Source organism: Odocoileus virginianus, chromosome 10, assembly GCF_023699985.2.
Source record: "Odocoileus virginianus isolate 20LAN1187 ecotype Illinois chromosome 10, Ovbor_1.2, whole genome shotgun sequence".
Lineage (NCBI taxonomy): Eukaryota > Metazoa > Chordata > Mammalia > Artiodactyla > Cervidae > Odocoileus > Odocoileus virginianus.
The window spans coordinates 5352311-5372141 of record NC_069683.1 but is presented as its reverse complement, the minus strand read 5'-3'; the positions used below and the strand labels follow the sequence as shown (position 1 = coordinate 5372141).

General features: G+C 37.4%; 1 protein-coding gene across 4 annotated transcripts in view; it reads right to left on the bottom strand.

The window, feature by feature from the left end:
- The window catches only part of UVRAG (UV radiation resistance associated), a 315338-nt gene that overhangs the window by 142755 nt on the left and 152752 nt on the right, over nucleotides 1-19831 (bottom strand). For all 4 annotated transcript variants that reach the window (XM_070472935.1, XM_070472938.1, XM_070472936.1 and 1 more), the window contains one exon: nucleotides 16713-16839. In XM_070472935.1, coding sequence (XP_070329036.1) covers nucleotides 16713-16839 — 127 coding nt within the window. The remainder of the gene's footprint in view (nucleotides 1-16712; nucleotides 16840-19831) is intronic.

Genomic DNA, 19831 nt, shown 5'->3' with positions numbered 1-19831 from the left:
TAAATAACAGTCTACCTTCAAATAAGATTAAACCACCTCATGTAGAGTATAAAATCCTGAAAACAGTACACTCCCAACTCTTCCCTTCTCCACTCTTAAAGTACTTCATAAATTTTACTTTATGCTTATTACAAACCCCAAAACATTGCTGTTGCATTAGAAAACCAATAGTCTTCCAGAGAAACTAAAAATAAGAAAAACTGATGAACCTATTTGCAGAGCGGCAATGGAGACACAGACATTGAGAACAGATTTATGGACATGGCTTGGGGAGGGAGGGCGGAAGGAGACGGTGAGATGTATGGACAGAGTAACATGGTAACATACATTACCATATGTAAAACAGACAGCCAATGGAAATCTGCAGTATGACTCTGGGAACTCAAGTCTGGGCTCAGTGACAACCTAGAGGGGTGGGATGAGGGGGAAGTGGGAGGGATGTTCAAGTGGGAGGAGACTTGGGTAGACCTATTCACATTGATGTTGGATAGAAACCAACATAATACTGTAAAGCAATAATCCTTCAATTAAAAATAAATTAAAACTAAAAAGAAAGTGTCTTTATAATATCTTCCTTTCAACCACTTCTGGATCTCTCAATTTTTGTGTGTAGAGCCAAGTTTCTGTATGGTGTTATATTTCTTCTGCTGAAGAAGTGCTTTTATCATTCCTTAAAGTATAAGACCACTGATAATGAAATAATTTAGTTCGATGTGAAAGAATCTCTTTGTACTTCAGGTTAGGTAATTTCTATTGACCTAGCTTCAAATTTAATGATTCTTTCATCAGTTGTGTTGAATCTACCAATGAGTCTGTCAAAGGCATCCTTTATCAGTGTTGTTTTCGGTTTATAGCCTATCCGTTAGACTGTTTCTTAGAGTTTCCACCACCTCTCAGCTGAAATTTACCATCTGTTCTTCTACATTATCTACCTTTCCACAAAATTCTGAAGCATAGTAACTATATTTATTTTAAATACTCTTTCTGATAGTTCCATCACCTAAGTCATCTCTGAGTCTTTTTCTGTAAATCTCTTCTCCTGTCAACATTTTGTTGTTTGTAGTGGTGGTGGTAGTGGTAGTGAGGGATTTTTGTTTTGTTTTGTCTCAAAATTTTAAATTTAATATTGAACATTATTTGCAGGGCATTAGAGAACAAAAAGAACATGCTTATTCTTCTGTTAATTTGGAGGGTTGAATCAATTCAATCAGGAATTGAGTTGGATCTGAGTTCTGTTGCTGACATGATTACCTTCAGTGCATGACATTCTTCAAATTTCCTCTAATGTTTCCCTTTTGGGGGTGGTGGTGGCACTGGTGGTAGTGGTGAAGATGGTTTGACACAGTCTTTTTCTCAATGGTACGTACTATTTCCAGATTGAGGTACTCCCTGGGATCAGCACCTAAGTAAGGGGACCTCACCATGTTCTCGTCTCTCCTCAAGTGGTAAACTACAGTGGCCTGTTATGCTGTGCATTCTAGATTGGCTGGGGAGGAAGGGAGGGAGTTCCTCTAGCACTCTGGTCAAACCAGGCCATACTCTGTGTTCCTGGGGAGGGCCTTCTCACTGATTCTGGCCCTCCCCTAGGGACTGACTGCCTTGAAATCTTAGTACTTGGATAGATCAAAAAAAAAAAGTTACAATTCTGTACATCATCCAGTTTTCTGTTGTTGTTAGGATGGAAGTGATGCTCCTTCCCTCTTTCGACTTCCCAAACAGAGGCTGGAAGTCAAATCTGAGGATATCAAGTTTATTTAAAGCTCTATTCTTTTTATTTTCTGTTTCTTTGAGGTTAGCTATTCTGTTTGTTCAACTTGGTCTCATTCACAGTGTTTTCCTCAAATATCTGATGACCTTTAGTTTCCCCTTTAAATCCATGAATAAGTGATTAGATTGGTTAGCAACAGGAAATAGTGTAGGTTTCCTTTGAAGCTAAAAGGACTTATTTACATAAAAGACTTCACCTCTGAATGGCAGCTCAGCCTAAGTGGGCAGGTCCTGCTAACAATTAGTTTTCCTTCAGGATATGTATGCTGAGAGAAGGTAGTACCTTTCACTTTAAACCACTGCAACTATCAAGTAAGGGGAACTTTACTTTGGGATTGTTACTGTAGGGTATTCCAGCCTTAAAAGTAGAGCTGCTTTTCTTTTCCCTCTGGGTTGGTTATAAAATTCCACAGTCAGGCTTTGCTCTACTTTTCTATGCCAAAATCTCATACCATGGGACCTAACCAGGTCAGGAATTCATTATGTTAAAAAAGTAGTTGGAGTAAATGTTATAGGAAGTTACTCCAAATTCACAAAGAAAGAAAATGAGCCAGTAGGCTGTTACCCTAATTACTGCTCCATTATTTCTGATTTCCATACTTGGGAGTTGCAAGTTGAGGAATCTGAGAGTTCTCACTGCCTTTCCAGAAACTCCCACTGCAACCTTTTCCATTTGTGTTCCAGTCTGCAGTTTTCCTCTACTCTAGGTTACTCATCAGTACAATTCTACTTTGTGTATCTGAGAATCATGTCAAAACTCTTTGCTATTCCAACAGTACGCTCTTTCATTTTCACCATCAAGAACTTATTTTTTATGCATGTATCATTATCATCATATCAATAAGTCATTGAGAGGGAGAGAAAGCAAACGCATGGCTTGGTTTATCACACTTCAAAACTGTTTTTTGAAACCCTTGACCCTATGCATGCATACACTATGGCCTCTCTGTTCAGCAAGAACTCAGATCAAGCACTTTAATTTTAATAACCAAATGTCTATGCTGTCTCCTATAAAATGAATAGCTAAAGAATATGAATCTTGATTCTATCAAAAAACAAAACACAGACTCTTTAGGCTCTCTCTTACCAGAGAATTTGGTCTCAGACTGGCTAGTGGCCAGCTCCTGTCAAAATTACAGTTAAAATCAATAAACTGTCATTCTTATGAGTTTTCTACATCGAGGCAGATGACCAAAAAAGCAATATATTTAAACTATTTTAGTTTTTCTCCCAAAATGCCTTTTCTGTACTATGATTTATGATGCTGCCCTTCTCAAGGGTTAATAGATACTTCTTGCTGTAACTTTTGCAAAATTGCAACTGAATTGTCATTTCATTATGATATTTAATATCTAGCACATAAGACACTGGATGCTAAATTCCTCTTGGAATTTAGTGCCCAGAAAAGATTTATTTTCTCCCTAAAGAACTGATATACTTCCTTGTAACAGGCAATAGGAAGCTACTGATACCTTTCATAACTCTACACAACTGGCTTAATAGCTAAGAAGGTCAGAGCTAATTTAATGCTTAAAAACAATAGGCAGATCCTATGGGAAGCAGTGTACTATACTGCAAAGTCTGTAGGCTTAGGAATATGAAAAATCTGGGTTAAATTTTACTTTCAGGACTCTATAAACAAGTGCTAACTTCTGTGAGGTTCATTTTCCTCATCTGTAAAATGGGGGAATATTAAATCTGTAAAATATTACTTTTACTGAATATTTGTATTCTCTCAACCTGTCCCCATGAAGCTCCAAGTAGATTAAGTATACAACCAGCTTGATTGATTTTACTTAAAAACAATCATCACAAAGCACAATCAGGCACAACATCCAATGATTCTATTACAATTTCCTCCTTAATTTGCTTTCTCATTCTTGGAGATCACTACTCCATACATTACCCAAATCCTTACAACTCCTCTAAATCCTATATATTAACTACCTTACCCCATAAACCTGGAAATAATAGAAAAATTTCTTTATAATCCTACATACAACCCAATATGAAACTCAGTGGCCTCTATGCCATTTTCTTAGCCTTCTCCTCCTATTCAGTGGATAAGGAAAATATCTTCATTTACACTTTGAATTTCTTCTTTTCCAACCCCATGTCATGCTACTCTCTTCCTAATAAATTATTTTCCAGCAACAGTGGCCTCCCCTCTATTCTATAGTACAGGTACTTCCTATGTCCAAGCCTTTCACTTGCCGTTCCCATTGCTGGAATTCTTATCTTGTAAAACTGAGCTCCTCAAGCAATTCCTTCCTGAGCAATCTTTGTAAAAACGGACTCCCAAAGTTCTCTTCTATCACCACAGCTTGTTTAGAATCCTTCTCACAATCTGATATTTACTTTGTTTGTATCTTATTTATCATCTTACCCACTAAGTAACTATCCCAAACTGGAAGTCTTAAATCTTCCCCTTTCTCCCAATATCTGCTTCTCTCCAGTATTTGTTTTGATCAATGGTTTATTTACCTGGCCAGTTGTCCAAATCAGAAATTGGAAAATATCTAAATCTTTCTCGTTCCCTCTCTCCTCCAATCCACTAAATTATCAACAGTAGAGCCCATCATTAAATATCTTTTGAACCCACACATTCTGTCTTCCTTTTATATTTCCAAACTGTTTAGATTTTAATTATGTACTGCTTAGATTACTGTAATAACTTCCATTATGAGAATTCCTAACCCGTAACTCTTCAAAGAGAACTTTCTAAAACATACACCTAATCTCCATTCTGTGTAACAGTCATCAACAGTCTTATTTACTTTTTGTCTTTGAGAAATTTGCTTAAGTTATTTCAATAGATCTCCAAGCTTTTTGACATAACTTCCTTTTATGTCATTTTTTGCCTCTTCAGCCTCTCCTAGGGACCTGTACTCAAAGATTAGTTGAAGCTTTACGGAATTACCTGAAATTCTCTAATCAACTTCCATGCCTCTGTGTAACCGTTCCTTCTACCTGGGAAGTCTCACCTTCTCCCCCCAGCTATCAGTTCAAGTGTCACCCCCCTTACATGGAGTTCTGGTTTTCAGATGCTCATCATCTGTGTTCTTACGGTATTCTCTACATATTTCTGTCACGTAATCATCACATCTATCCTTCTGTTTCCAACATCTTATGTAATGCCTGGCTCCTCTGGCTGCTCCAAAAATAACTTAAAAAACTGATAAAAGTAGGCATGTACATCCACACATACTCAATGCCCTTTCCACGTCCTTTACATGCCCTGTGATTGATCTCCTTTTACTTCTGTGTTGAAACATCTAATTGTAAATGTATTTTTTGTAAATGCCATTTCCAATGCTTTTGAGGAGTAAATAGAGCAAAAATGATGACAAACCAAAACAAAATTCTGTCAGATGGTTTACTTCTAAACATCTAAATCTTCTATTGCAAGAGGGGGAGATTAAAACATGCTAGTTTGACTTCCTTACAATCCAATTAAGATATTACTGAAATAAATCATTACCAATATATGGAAAATGAATCATTCTGAAAAGAAAATCTGAGGTTTACTAAGAATCCACCTCCCCCCCCCCACCAAGTTGTCTGTCTTTTACTGCCTTTCACAAGCTACATACAATGCCAATGACTAAAACTAAAGAAACTTTAAAATTTAAATTTTGCCATCATTTCTAATAAACATATCATGAATTACAAAGTTTGTGAGAAGCCATTTTTCAATTTGTGACCTTATGACCTAAGAGGAGAAAATTGTTACACAATGCTTAATAATGTCTTTGTAAATTCAAATGGAAATCTATGACCTTTTGATGAAAGCTAAGGCACCAATTTAAACATACTGTGGGGGGACTTCCCTATTGGCCCAGTGGTTGAGAATCTGCCTTCCAATGCAGGGGACACTGGTTCAATCCCTGGTTGGAGAACTAGGATCCCACATGCTGTAGGTTTAGTTGTGTGGGATCTTATTCCAAGGAATAAGGACAACCCAAGGAAGTCCATGTGCCATAAGATCCTGCATGATTCAATAAAGATAAAAAATTACCACATGCCACAGCTAAGACCTGACACACCAAAAATAAATAATAACATGGATATATTTTAAAAAGCAAATATACTGTGGGGATTCTTCTTTTATCTGAGATGCAGGCCAAATGATTCACTGACCAAGCAGAAGTTAATTAAATTAAACATTTTAGTAGTTTAAACATATAGTAGTCATGTATGGATGTGAGAGTTGGACTACAAAGAAAGATGAGCAACAAAGAATTGATGCTTTTGAACTGTGGTGTTGAAGACTCTTGAGAGTCCCGTGGACTGCCAGGAGATCCAACCAGTCCATCCGAAAGGAAATCAGTACTGAATATTCACTGGAAGGACTGAGCTGAAGCTGAAACTCCAATATTTTGGCCACCTGATGAGAACTGACTCCTTGGAAAAGACCTTGATGCTGGGAAAGATTGAAGGCAGGGGGAGGAGAAGGGGACGACAGAGGATGAGATGGTTGGATGGCATCACTGATGTGATGGACATGAATTTGAGCAAGCTCCGAGAGATGGTGATGGACAGGGAAGTCTGGCATACTGCAGTCCATGGGGTCACAAAGAGTCGAACATGACTGAGCAACTGAACTGCACTAAAATGCACACATACACATATATAACATTAATTACTCAAATTTCTTGCAAAATGATAAGAAATTATAATTGATAGAAAACTTCATATAAATCATTTATTTTGGCAATAAAAGATCAAAATTTTTTTATTAACTACAATTACCAAGAGGAATTTCTTTCCAGATCTGAACAATGAAATCTGACATTTCTGATCTCTTCTACACACAATGTCATTTAAAGAATGTGTTTTTGGTTCTTGCTTATCAAAACATATTAAAGACTGTAAAATAGAGAAGTTGAGTATCGCTAATTAGAGAACTCCAAGAGGTCATTCCCACCAAAAGGCTTTTCAGTTAACAAATGACATCTACAGAAACATGTAGGTCAGAGAATCTTTCCCCCCTCCCATCTTTTATTGCTGGGAAATATATCATTAGCATAAACTCCAAAAAATTAGATTCATCAAAAAAGATGAATAAATCTCTAACCTTTCTGCCAATTCTATCTCCTAAAATAACTAGAATCTCTGAGATGTAAGAAATCTTGACTATCTAATTCAAAAGTTTGTTTGTCTGTGAAAAGGAAATAAGCCCCTCTGCCCAAAGTTGGATGACTTGCCTAAGGACATACTGAGAGACTGGCAGAACTTTCATCCAGATCTCTTAGTTAATTAAGATACAATCAAATCCAAGAAATCTTTGGGGAAAATGCACTTCACTCATCCTGTAATAAAAAGGAATATAGCAGGACAAAGTTCTCCATCTAACAGTCCACAGGTCAAATGAAAAAATCAGCAAATTATCAGTCAGTTTATCTGTTAGACACATACCAGAGGAAGCAACAATGATATTAATATTTACTAGAAACAAGACAGGCTTTGGATGAAATAAATCTAAATTTGAATCTGGATCTGTTATTTATCCATGCCACCTTGGGAAATGTCTCTAAGCCCCAGCTTCCCTCATTTGAAAAAGAGAGTAAAAATTATTATCTCTTACTATTATTTTAAGAATTAAAAGATAATACTGTAAGTGAAAAAAGCTCTGGCATGTTACACGGATTTTAATAAAAAGTACCTGCTTCACAGTATTGTGTAGGAGTCAGATTTTGCAAGGTGTTATATAGCATGGAATGGTAAGAAAAGCAAGAATCTGGAGATGAAGGGTGTGCATCTACATTTCAACTCTTTTCCTGTTTGTACCTCGCTAAGCCTCTTGCTTTCTCAGCATCTTATGAAATGAAGTAACAATACTTGCCAGGGAACTTTAAGGACCAAGTATAACCATCCATGTATAAGCTTCCTAAGTATAATATAGTGTTACATACATGTTACTGTTAATATAAAGAAACCAATTGGATTAAAAAGTAGTCTGTCATTACAAGGATTAGGGGAAAGTGTTAGTTACTTAATCATGTGGACTCTTTGCAACCCCATGGACTGTAGCCTGCCACACTCCTCTGTCCATGGAATTCTCCAGGCAAGAATACTGGACTAAGTAGCCATTCGCTTCTCCAGGGGACCTTCCCCACACAGGGATCGAACCTAGGTCTCCTGCATCACAGGCAGATTCTTTACTGTCTGAGCTACCAGGGAAGCCCCCGGTTAAGGAATTCTGCTTTTGGAAAGTTAGTATCACTCCCCAGGCACCAATGAAGAGTTCTCAAATTTTATCAACATGTATAATTGTGTTTCAGTTCTACTGAAAACATTTCCTTAAGACCGATGTTTCAAACCATTTCCTAAACCAAATTTCAAGGAAATTAATGTAGGTCAAGTGTTGTTTCTTATCTCAAAGATTTGAGTGTTAAATGAGAGCAAAAGACCCTATAAACCAATATATAATTAGTTAATGGGAAGGTTATCTTTATTGAAACGCTAAGAGGGGAAATCTGCTTTTCTTTTTTTTTTAATTAAACAGTGTAACTAAATATCTGCTGGAAATAAAATATATACATTAACAACCATTAATGTTGAAAAGATCAGTTCCTGACCCAGCTGGAAGTTACTGTGGACCACAAGTTGAGAACCACTGCCTTCCAGGAATGGGAAGGGGAAACTTATAAGTGCGGATTAACGAGTCCCCTCAGAGTTATGTGGCCACCCAGCAAGTCAGGAACATTAGACAGAAATTATCTTTTTGTTGCCTTTTTGCATAAATCATTCAGCTGCAATGAATATTTGGAAAACGCAATACATACATACATATATAAAACAGGCATTAGCTTCTTCCAAATGTGTACACAAATCAATCCCTATGGCACCACTATGATCTGCTATCCTTCTTGCACAGATGTATAAAAAGATGCAGAAATTAATTAACTCCTTTATGGTCATTCAGAAAAATCAGTAGCAAAGACAAAATGTCATATATTACTGACTCTGTATCCTAACTGAGATTTTGGGCTGAGAACCAAGTACGAAGATTAAGCACCAAGTATCAAAGAGAAGCCATGAAATGTAAGAAGCCACCAGTACTATTTTAAGTAGCAAATTATTTCACTACTGGCTAGCAAACACACTAAATCAAAGCTGCAAACAGTGACAAACACAATTTTCCCCTTCATGTTACCAATACCAATAGGTCAAGTTATTCTAAAATATCTTAACATGGCTCAATATTCATTAAATAGTACATTCATGTATGTGTACATGATGTTCAAGAATGATGTTCAACACAAATAACTTTTAATAGATAAGAGTATGTTTCTGGTAACCTAGCACAATCACTATAAAAACAGGGGTCCCCAGCAACTAGATTAGGGTCTACTCGTACCTAAATATGGTTACCTGTATCTAGTCAACCTTTCTTTCCAATCCCTCAGGTCTCACCACCAGTCTACAAAGATTCCCAATGGCAGAAAAGTACAGCCAACAACAGCACTCATTCTCCTGCTTAAATTTGAGCCCAAAGTGTCAACATTAGATTCTAACCTGCCAACGATTCTAAGAGTTCAGAGAAATACAAAATAATACTCATCTCCAAAAACATATATGAAAGTGGGAAGAAAGCTGAAGTACAAAGTCAGTATTCAAAACCAGTAATTCTGAACCATTCTGGCAAATCCATATTTAACTTGAATATTACCATCTTTTCTTTCTATGATAAAATAGAGATATAGGAATGTGCTGACTATGACTCCACTCTCAGAGTCAAAATGGGTATCTACAAAATCTTACAATCTTCCTTTGCAGCACTGTTTGGCATCAGTAGCTCTGAACACAGGCTCTGTCATAACTTGCTACGTGGCTTTGGGCTTCTGAAACTCAGTTTCCTCATCTATAAATTGGATAATAACATATATGATATCTTTATTAATAGATGGATATAAATAACAATGCCTTTAATTCATAGGACAATTAGTAAGAACAAAATGAGATAAAGAATGGAAAACACATGACACTGCCTGGCACTAGTAAAGCATTTTACAAATATTAGCGATTATCATTACACCTCAGTCTTTTTCTTTTAATTAATTTTAATTGGAGGTTAATTACTTTACAACATTGTGGTGATTTGTCATACATTGACATGAATCAGCCACGGGTGGACATGTGTCCCCCATACGGAACCCCCTCCCACCTCCCTCCCCACCCCCTCCCTCTGGGTTGTCCCAGAGCACCAGCTTTGGGTGCCCTGCTTCATGCACTGAATTTGCACTGGTCATCTATTTTACATATGATAATATACATGTTTCAATGCTATTCTCTCACATGTCCCACCCTTGCCTTCTCCAACATAGTCCAAATGTCTGTTCTTTACATCTCTGTCTCTTTTGCTGTCTTGCATATAGGGCTGTCATTACTGTCTTTCTAAATTCCATATATATATGTTAAAATACTGTATTAGTATTATTATACCTCAGTCTTTTAAATGGGATAGAAGTCACTGTTTAGAAGTTCACCTGCTTCAAGGCTGGTGATAGGACTTCTTTCAGAATAAAAGGGAAAAATACAACTGGGAACACAACTGGAAAACTATATCTCCCTGTCTTTTTACCATATGCCAGAATAATATAAATTCCATGGACTTTACACATCCTACTACTGATAAAAGGCAGTATCAACCTGTGATTAAGTTTTGGAATTAACAGAGTTTAATCATATGTCAGTTGTGAACTTCAGTAAGGTATTTAACATTTCTGACCATGATTCCTCAACTATAAATGTAAATAATAACTGTACCTACCTAATAAAGTTACTGTGGTGATTAAATGACTCGTATCTATGAAGTGACAAGTATGGTAACCTGGGCTACCCATGTGGCTCAGATGGTAAAGAACCTGCCTGCAAAGCAGGAGACCCGGGTTCAATCCCTGGGTTGGGAAGATCCCCTGAAGAAGGGCATGGCAATTCACTCCAGTATTCTTACCTGGAGAATCCCATGGACAGAGAAGACTGGCAGGCTATAGTTCATGGGGTCATACAGAGTTGGACACGACTAAGCAACTATCACTTTCACATGGTAAATGAAATACTGTAGTTATCATTATTTTTGCTTCTCTTATTAGAAAAAGGCAAAAGTTCCTAACCCCTCTAAAATCCTAGAGTGTTTTCATTTAAAAACTGATGATCTTGAAAAAGATATGTAGACTACATGCTACAGGCAGCAGGCAATTTGAGTATTATAATAGTTGACAGTAGCTTCAAAGCACCAAAAAAAAAAAAACCATGTCTTTTCATAGATCAGACCTCTTAAAATAGATCTTGTATGTACACAACAGCTATCTATTTATTTGGAGTCATTCTAACAGACACTCTAATAGAAACGGGCCTTGATCATAATATCTCATGATTTTAAATGGCAGTAGCCCAGACTTTCAGGTATAAACGTCAATATGCAACATGCACTAGAATGCAGATAGTTCTGACAACCATTGTCAAAGAATATATAATTCTTCTACAGTATTTCTCAGGAGAATATCAGTTTTCCCAAATGAATACTAAGCTAGAAGCTACAGAAGTCCTTGTTCCTTAGCTCTGATGCTGATAACATTAGACTGATAATTGTAACTACGATTCAGTCCTTCAACAGATATTTACTGAATGCTACTCTGTCCCAGGCACAACCCCTACCCTTAGAAGTCTTACAGTCTAGAGGGAGACAAACTAGCAATTATGTACAATGCTATAATGGAAAAGCGCAGGTGCTATGGAAACACATGGTAGTACATCTAACCTAGCAGGTAAAAGGGGAAGGAGAAGGAGAAGGAGAAGGGGGCCAGTGAAGAGTTCCTGGAAAAAGCAATAATTAACAGAGGCCTAAATGCTGGTGAGACAGACTAAAGCAAATTTTAGTTTCTTTTAGTTCTAAAAGAACTTGCATGTGGCTAAAGCATTGAGACTGAGGTGGATCATAGGAGCCATCTTCAGTCAGGAAGGATTTAAATTTAAATGGTACAGATATTCAACAAGGTGAGATACAGGAATAAGACAGAAAGCACTGTGTTCATATTTTCTTAAGATCATTTCAGTTTTACAACTCATCTGTTCATCACACACATCCTTGCTACACAGTGTGTTCCACAGACCAGAAAAATCAGAACTTAGAAACCTGTTAAAACTCAGCAGGGTACTGACATAGTTATAAGTATTATTATTAATTTCATTTTAAAGATGAAGCCAAGTAACTGGACAAGGGTATATAGCTGGCAAATAATGAGCCAGACATACATCAAGGAACTTTGAATCAAAATCTATGCCTCTAAATTTAAACTATACTTTTCTAAAATTACTGAAATAAAGTAAAATCATAGTTTCAAGATTATTCTTTAGCCCAGCTTGTATTTTATATAGTTCAAAAATTTAAAACTTGTTAGCTATGGCCTATTTTATTCACATTCCAAATACATTCCCAATATAGTAGATTTTGTTTGCCATTTCATTTATCTATTAATCTCAATGGTCTGAAATACACTGAAGACAAACAGGAAGCCAAAAAACATGATGCAATGCAGATAAACTAAGGACAGAGAATTCATGTCCTACATGTAATGCACATGACCTAGACATGAGCCCCTCAGAGCCTCACTCTATGCTAAGGCTCCCTAGGTGCCATATAAAGCACTAACCTAGGCAGTAAGAAGGAAGCTAATATAAAAACGACAAGTTTCTGCCTTCAAAGTTCAAACCAACTAATTGATAAAATAAGGCAACATCAAAAATACTATGGGGATACAGAAGAGGGATAAAGACATTTCTGGAAGAGGCAGAAAAAAGCCTCAAAAGAGAGGTCATATTTAAGCATGTCTTTGAAGAAACAAAATAACTGAACCAAGCAGAGAAAAGCAACATTCTCATAACCACAAGCAAAGAGGTGAGAAAGCATAGGAAAAAGACTATTGTTTCTGAATGATGGATTAACATGTATCAGATTTACCCTCCCACTGCAAACAACTAAAATAAAACTCATACAAAAGTATATGCAGCAAGTTTTAGATTCTGGATAATAGGCGGCCCAGGACAGTGGTTTCTGAGAGAAGGGAAACAAACCCTGCTTTATCAACTAAGTTTATGTAATATTTTAAGTCCTTTGTTGTCATTTCAACAATCTTCACAGCATCTTCACCAGGAGCAGTTTCCATCTCAAGAAACCACTTTCTTGGCCCATCTATAAAAAGTAACACCTTATCTAAGTTTTATCATGAGCTTGTAGCAATTCAATCACATCTTCAGCCTTCACTTCTAATTCAAGTTCTCTGGCTATTTCCACCACATCTGCAGAGCTCTCCTGTGACCATGTACTACCAATGAGCAGTAATATTTTTAAAGTAATCTCCTCTCCAAAGCAATAGATCTCAATGGTGGGCATAAAATATTCAGTAAGCTATGTTGTAAACAGAGGTATGTGCTGTCTTCCAGGCTTTCTTTTTCCATTTATAGACCACAGGCAGAGTAGATTTAGTATAATTCTTAAGGGTCCTAGGATTTCAGTTCAGTTCAGATGCTCAGTCGTGTCTGATTCTTTGCAACCCCCATGGACTGCAGCACACCAGGCCTCCCTGTCCATCACCAACTCCCGGAGTTTACTCAAACTCATGTCCATTGAGTCAGTGATGCCATCCAACCATCTCATCCTCTGTTGTCCCCTTCTCCTCCTGCCCTCAATCTTTCCCAGCATCAGGGTCTTTTCAAATGAGTCAGCTTTTCCACAATAGGTGGCCAAATTATTGGAGTTTCAGCTTCAGCATCAGTCCCTCCAATGAACATTCAGGACTGATTTCCTTTAGGATGGACTGGTTGGATCTCCTTGCAGTCCAAGGGACTCTTAAGAGTCTTCTCCAACACCACAGTTCAAAAGCATCAATTCTTTGGCACTCAGCTTTCTTTATAGTCCAACTCTCACATTCATACATGACTAATGGAAAAACCCATAGCCTTGACTAGACAGACCTTTGTTGGCAAAGTAATGTCTCTGCTTTTTAATATGCTGTCTAGGTTGGTCATAACTTTCCTTCCAAGGAGTAAGTGTGTCTTTCTTTCATGGCTGCAGTCACCATCCGCAGTGATTTTGGAGCCCCCCCAAAATAAAGTCTGCCACTGTTTCCACTATTTCTCCATCTATTTGCCATGAAGTGATGGGACTGGATGCCATGATCTTTGTTTTTTGATTGTTGAGCTTTAAGGCAACTTTTTCACTCTCCTCTTTCACTTTCATCAAGAGGCTCTTTAGTTCTTCTTCATTTTCTGCCATAAGGGTGGTGTCATCTGCATATCTGAGATTATTGATATTTCTCTCAGCAATCTTGATTCCAGTTTGTGCTTCATCCAGCCCAGCATTTCTCATGAGGTACTCTGCATATAAGTTAAATAAGCAGGGTGACAATATACAGCCTTGATGTACTCCTTCTCCTATTTGGAACCAGTCTGTTGTTCCATGTCCAGTTCTAACTGTTGCTTCTTGACCTGCATACAGATTTCTCATGAGGCAGGTCAGGTGGTCTGGTATTCCCATCTCTTTCAGAATTTTCCACAGTTTATTGTGATCCACACAGTCAAAGGCTTTGGCATGCTCAATAAAGCAGAAATAGATGTTTTTTCTGGAACTCCTGCTTTTTCGATGATCCAGCAGATGTTGGCAATTTGATCCCTGGTTCTTCTCTCTTTTCTAAAACCAGTTTGAACATCTGGAAGTTGAAGCCTGGCTTGGAGAATTTTGAGCATTACTTTACTAGTGTGTGAGATAAGTGCAACTGTGCGGTAGTTTGAACTTAGAGAATGGTAAATGAGCACTGGCTTTGACTTAAAGTCACCAGCTGTGTTAGCTCCTAACAAGAGAGTCAGCCTGTTCTTTAAAGCTAGGCATTGATTTCTCTTCTTTAGCTATGAAAATCCTAGAAGGCATCTTATTCCCATATATGGATGTTTTGTTTTCATTAAAAATCTGCGGCTTAGTGTAGCCACCTTCATTCCTTATCTAACTAAATCTTCTGGATAACTTGCTGCAGCTTCTACATCGGTATTCGCTGTTTCACCTTGCACTTCTGTATTTCGGAGACAGCCTCTTCCCTTAACTTAACGGAGTAATCTCTATTAGCATCAAACATTTCTTCTGCAGCTTCCTCACTTCTCTCAGCCCTCACAGAATTGAAGGGAGTTAGAGCCCTCCTCTGGATTAGGCTCTGGCTTAACTGAATTTTGTGAGTGATTTGATCTTCTATGCAGACCTTAGTCTAAAACTTTCTCTATATCATCAATACAGCTATTTAACTTTTTATCATCCATGTACTCAATGAAGCAGCACTTTTAATTTCCTTTAAGAACTTTTCTTTGCATTCACAGCTTGGCTGTTTGGCTCAAGAGCCTAGTGTTCAGCCTATCTTGGCTTTCAACATGCTTTCCTCACTAAGCTTAATCATGTTTAACTTTTGATTTAAAGTGACAGACATATGACTCTTCCTTTCACTTGAACATTTAGAGGTTACTGTCAGGTTATTAACTAACCTAATTTCAGTATTAGTGTGGCTCAGGGAATAGGAAGACTTCAGGGGAGGAAGAAAGACGGGGAAATGGCTAGTCAGTGAAACAGAACATACATAACATTTATTAAGTTCATTGTCTTATATGGATGTAATTTGTGGTGTCCCTAAACAATTACAATTGTACATCAAAGATCACTAATCACAGATCACCATAACAAATACAATAATAATGTAAAAGTCTGAAGTATTGCAGTTATCATAGGATCTAGCAATTCTACTCTCAAGCATATTCAAGAGAAATAAAAACATACTTCCCTACAGAAACTTAAATATGAATGTTCACAGAGCATTATTCAGAAGGGCAAAAAATGGAAACAATTCAAATTTTCATCAATGGATGGATGTACAAATAATATGTAGTATATCCATGTAACTAAATTTTATTTAAAAAAAGAAGCAGTGATGCATGCTACAACATGAATGAACCTTGAAATGTTACATTAAATGAAAAAAGTTGATTACAAAAGACTACATATTGTATGATACCATTTATAAAAATTGTACAGAAAAGACACATTTATAGAAACAGAAAACAAATCAGTGCTTGCTTAAGATTTGTGAAAGGGGGCATGTGGATCAATTATTTAATGAGTACACATTTTCTTTCAGAAGAGACAAATCGTGATCATTGCACAACCCTATGAGTAAACACCAAAACACTGATTTATACACTTTCAAATGACCTGTATAGTACATTAATTAAATCTTAATAGAGAAGGCAATGGCAACCCACTCCAGTACTCTTGCCTGGAGAATCCTGTGGACGGAGGAGCCTGGTAGGCTGCAGTCCATGGGGTCTCGAAGAGTCGGACACGACTGAGCGACTTCACTTTCACTTCTCATTTTCATGCACTGGAGAAGGAAATGGCAACCCACTCCAATATTCTTGCCTGGAGAAACCCAGGGACAGGGGAGCCTAGTGGGCTGCCATCTATGGGGTCACACAGAGTTGGACCTGACTGAAGTGACTTAGCAGTAACAGAGTTGTTTAAAAAATTTTTATGCTTTTCTTATGTCATAAAATAACCAGAATAGAGTCTATTTAATTATGTGTGTGTGCAAAATTAGGCAAACTCAACCTATGGTATATGGAGTTAAGGTAGCAGGTTGTCTGGCTAGAGATGCCATGAATGCAAGAGAACATGAAGCTTCTGGGGTTCTTATAATGCCTGTTTCTTGACAGGAGATTCTGCTTATGCAGGTGCGTTCAATTTGGAAATGTGAAGTGTGTGTATGTACATTTTATGTATCAATCTCAAAATACTTCAAAAATTTTTTAAAATTTATTTTAGTAAACTTATAAAACTTAAGCCCATGGTGAAAAAGGAAAATCACTGAATGTGGAGGCTAGGCAGTTCGTAAAGTATTCTCACTCACCTTTGTCCTGTAATGCAATTTGCTCTTTATGCAGAAAGACTACCTCCCGTCCCAAAGCTTTCTTCTGTCTTTCCAGTTCATTTCGAAGCACCAAAATTTTTAATTGCAGGCACTCACTTTCTTTTTTCTAAATAATTAAAAATACAGGTAAATTTATGAATATAAAAGTTATGACTGAATAACAACATGCACAATGTTTCAAATGTGACTGGTTTAAAGCACTTTAATACTCATGTAACTTATAGATCTGAGTGATTTAATTATCAGCATCTGTCATTTTAATGGAACGAATACAGATGTAAGCAAAATACAGATTAGAAATTAATCTAAAGTCTGGGAACAGTTCTTTCTAAAAGACATAAAATATCTCAGGCCTCTTTTCTGACACCATAATGCAATATAACACAAATTAATAATAAAAAAAGGGGTTTCCTTGGTGTTTCAGTGGTTAAGAATCTACCTTGCAATGCAAACACTGGTTCAATCTCTGGTCCCTTCATGCCTCAGAGCAACTAAGTTTATGCGCCACAACTACTGAGTCATGCTCTGGAGCCCACAACCCACAGCTACTGAGGCCGGTGCGCCTTAGAGCCTGTGCTCCGCAACAAGAAAAGGCAACAATGAGAAGCCTGCACATCGCAACTAGTGAGTAGCCCTGGCTCGCTGCAGTCAGAGAAAGCCTGCACATAGTAATGAAGACACACCACAGCCAAAAAGTAACTCAATTTTTAAAAAAAAGCCCTAGTGGAATTAGAAATTAGATTGATATTGAACTGAATTAAAAACAATAAAAATAAAGAAACAGAGTTTTCAAGATGTTCAACACAGAGTTACCTTAGGACCCAGCGTTGCACTTAACAGAATTAAAAACATGACTATACAAAAATGTAAATATGACTGTTAGAGCAGCATTACTCATCACAGCCAAAAATGAAATCAATCCAAACGTGCAGTGTCTGATGACTAGGTAAATAAAATGTGGTGAATATACAAAAGATACTATTTGGCAATAACAACAAGTGAAGTACTGATACATGCTACAACATGGATGAATCCTGAAAACATTATACTAATTGAAAAAAGCCAGTTTTCAAAGGCCACCAACTCCCATTTATATGAAATTTCCAAAATAAGCAAATCCACAGAAACAAAAAGACTTCCATCCTCACCAAGCTAAACTAAAGGTGCTCTAATATCTCACAGATTTTGGAGAAACCCAAGTAGGGACCTGGTGTTTTCAACTTATCCAAACAGTAACTAACCAAGCCACACCACAAGGGGAGCCTGGAGCCCTGTTACAGCTGAAACAATGCAACCGTCTTTCTCCCTACTGGGTAATATCAGAGGCGGCCAAGTAGAGAGAACTTTCACTACTATGCAGTGGTATTGAAATCACCCTATCATCTACATGGGCAGCTAGAACTCCCAACCCTAATCAACACTATCAGTTCCTTTTGCGCACTCTCTCTCTCTCTCTCTCTCTCTCTCACACACACACACACACACCTCTGCCACACAGGTGTCAATGGAAGCTCCTTGGGGAACTTGGACTTCTACCCCAACCTGGCAGTAATGAGATGGCTGCTCTTCCTTCCTCTACCAGAGTCAGAGGAAGTCAGGTAAAACAGAAGATTTAAATGACATCCAGAGACTCGCAATATAATACCCCAAATGTACAAGTTTCATTGAAAAGTCACTCATGATATTAAGAACTACGAAGATGTCAAAGTAAATAAAAAAGGATAATCAACAAGTGCCAACACTTGAGACAAACAGAAAATATAATTATCTGACAAAGATCTGAGAGTAGCTATCACAAAAATGCTTCAGTAGAAATTAAGAACCTGTAAGGGAATAGAATCTTAAAATGAGTGGATACATGTGTAACTGATTCACTATGCTGTCCAGCAGAAACTAACACAACATTGTAAATAAACCGTACTCCAAAAAAATTTATTTTAAAAAAGGAATTAAGAACATGCTTGAAACAAATTAAAAAACATAACATCTTGACAAAAAAATAGAAAATCTCAGTAAAGAAAGTGAAAACCTAAGAGCTGAAATTAAAAAACTCAATGAACGAGCTCAAAAGAAGAATGTAGGAAACAGAGAAAAGAATCTTTAACCTGGAAGACAGAACAATAGAAACTACCCAGTTTAAACAACAGAGATGCAAATTGAACACCTCAGCAATCTGTGGAATGGTACCAAAAGATCTAGCATTTGTATCATCAAGTACCAGGAGGAAAGTAGAAAGTGGGCACAAATGAAAAGTACATGTAGAAATAATGGCTACAAATTTTCCAAATTAGGCAAAATAAATCTACCAATTCAAGAAGTTAGTGAACTCCAAACAGAATAAATTAGATGAAGAAAATCACAATCAATGTAAATGAAACCAAAAGCTATGTTTTTGAAAAGGTCAATACAGATAAAATTCTGACCAGGCTAACCAAAAGAAAAGACAGAAACTACTAATATGAGGAATGAAAGAAAGATCATGATCTTTCAATGATCTCATGGACATTAAAAGAAAAATTTTAAATACTATCAACAACTCTATGCCCATAAATTTGATAACTTAGAAGAAACGGATCAACTCCGTGAAAGACAATCTACCATAACTCACACTAGGAGAAATAGATAATCCACCCAGGGATACACACATACACCCCTCACAGTAGGAGAAATAGATAATACACCCAAGCATGCATACACATACACAATCCACCCAGGCATGCACACACACCCCTCACAGCAGGAGAAATAGATAATCTGCCCAGGCATACACACACACACACACACACACACACACATCCCTCACAGCAGGAGAAATGGATAATCTGCCCAGGCATACACACACACACACACACACACACCCCTCACAGCAGGAGAAATGGATAATCTGCCCAGGCATACACACACACACACACACACACACACACACCTCACAGTAGGAGAAATGGATAATCCACCCAGGCATGCATACACATACACACACACACACACACACTCCTCACAGTAGGAGAAATAGATAATCCACCCAGGCATACACACACACCTCACAGTAGGAGAAACAGATAATCCACCCAGGTATACACATACACACACACACACAC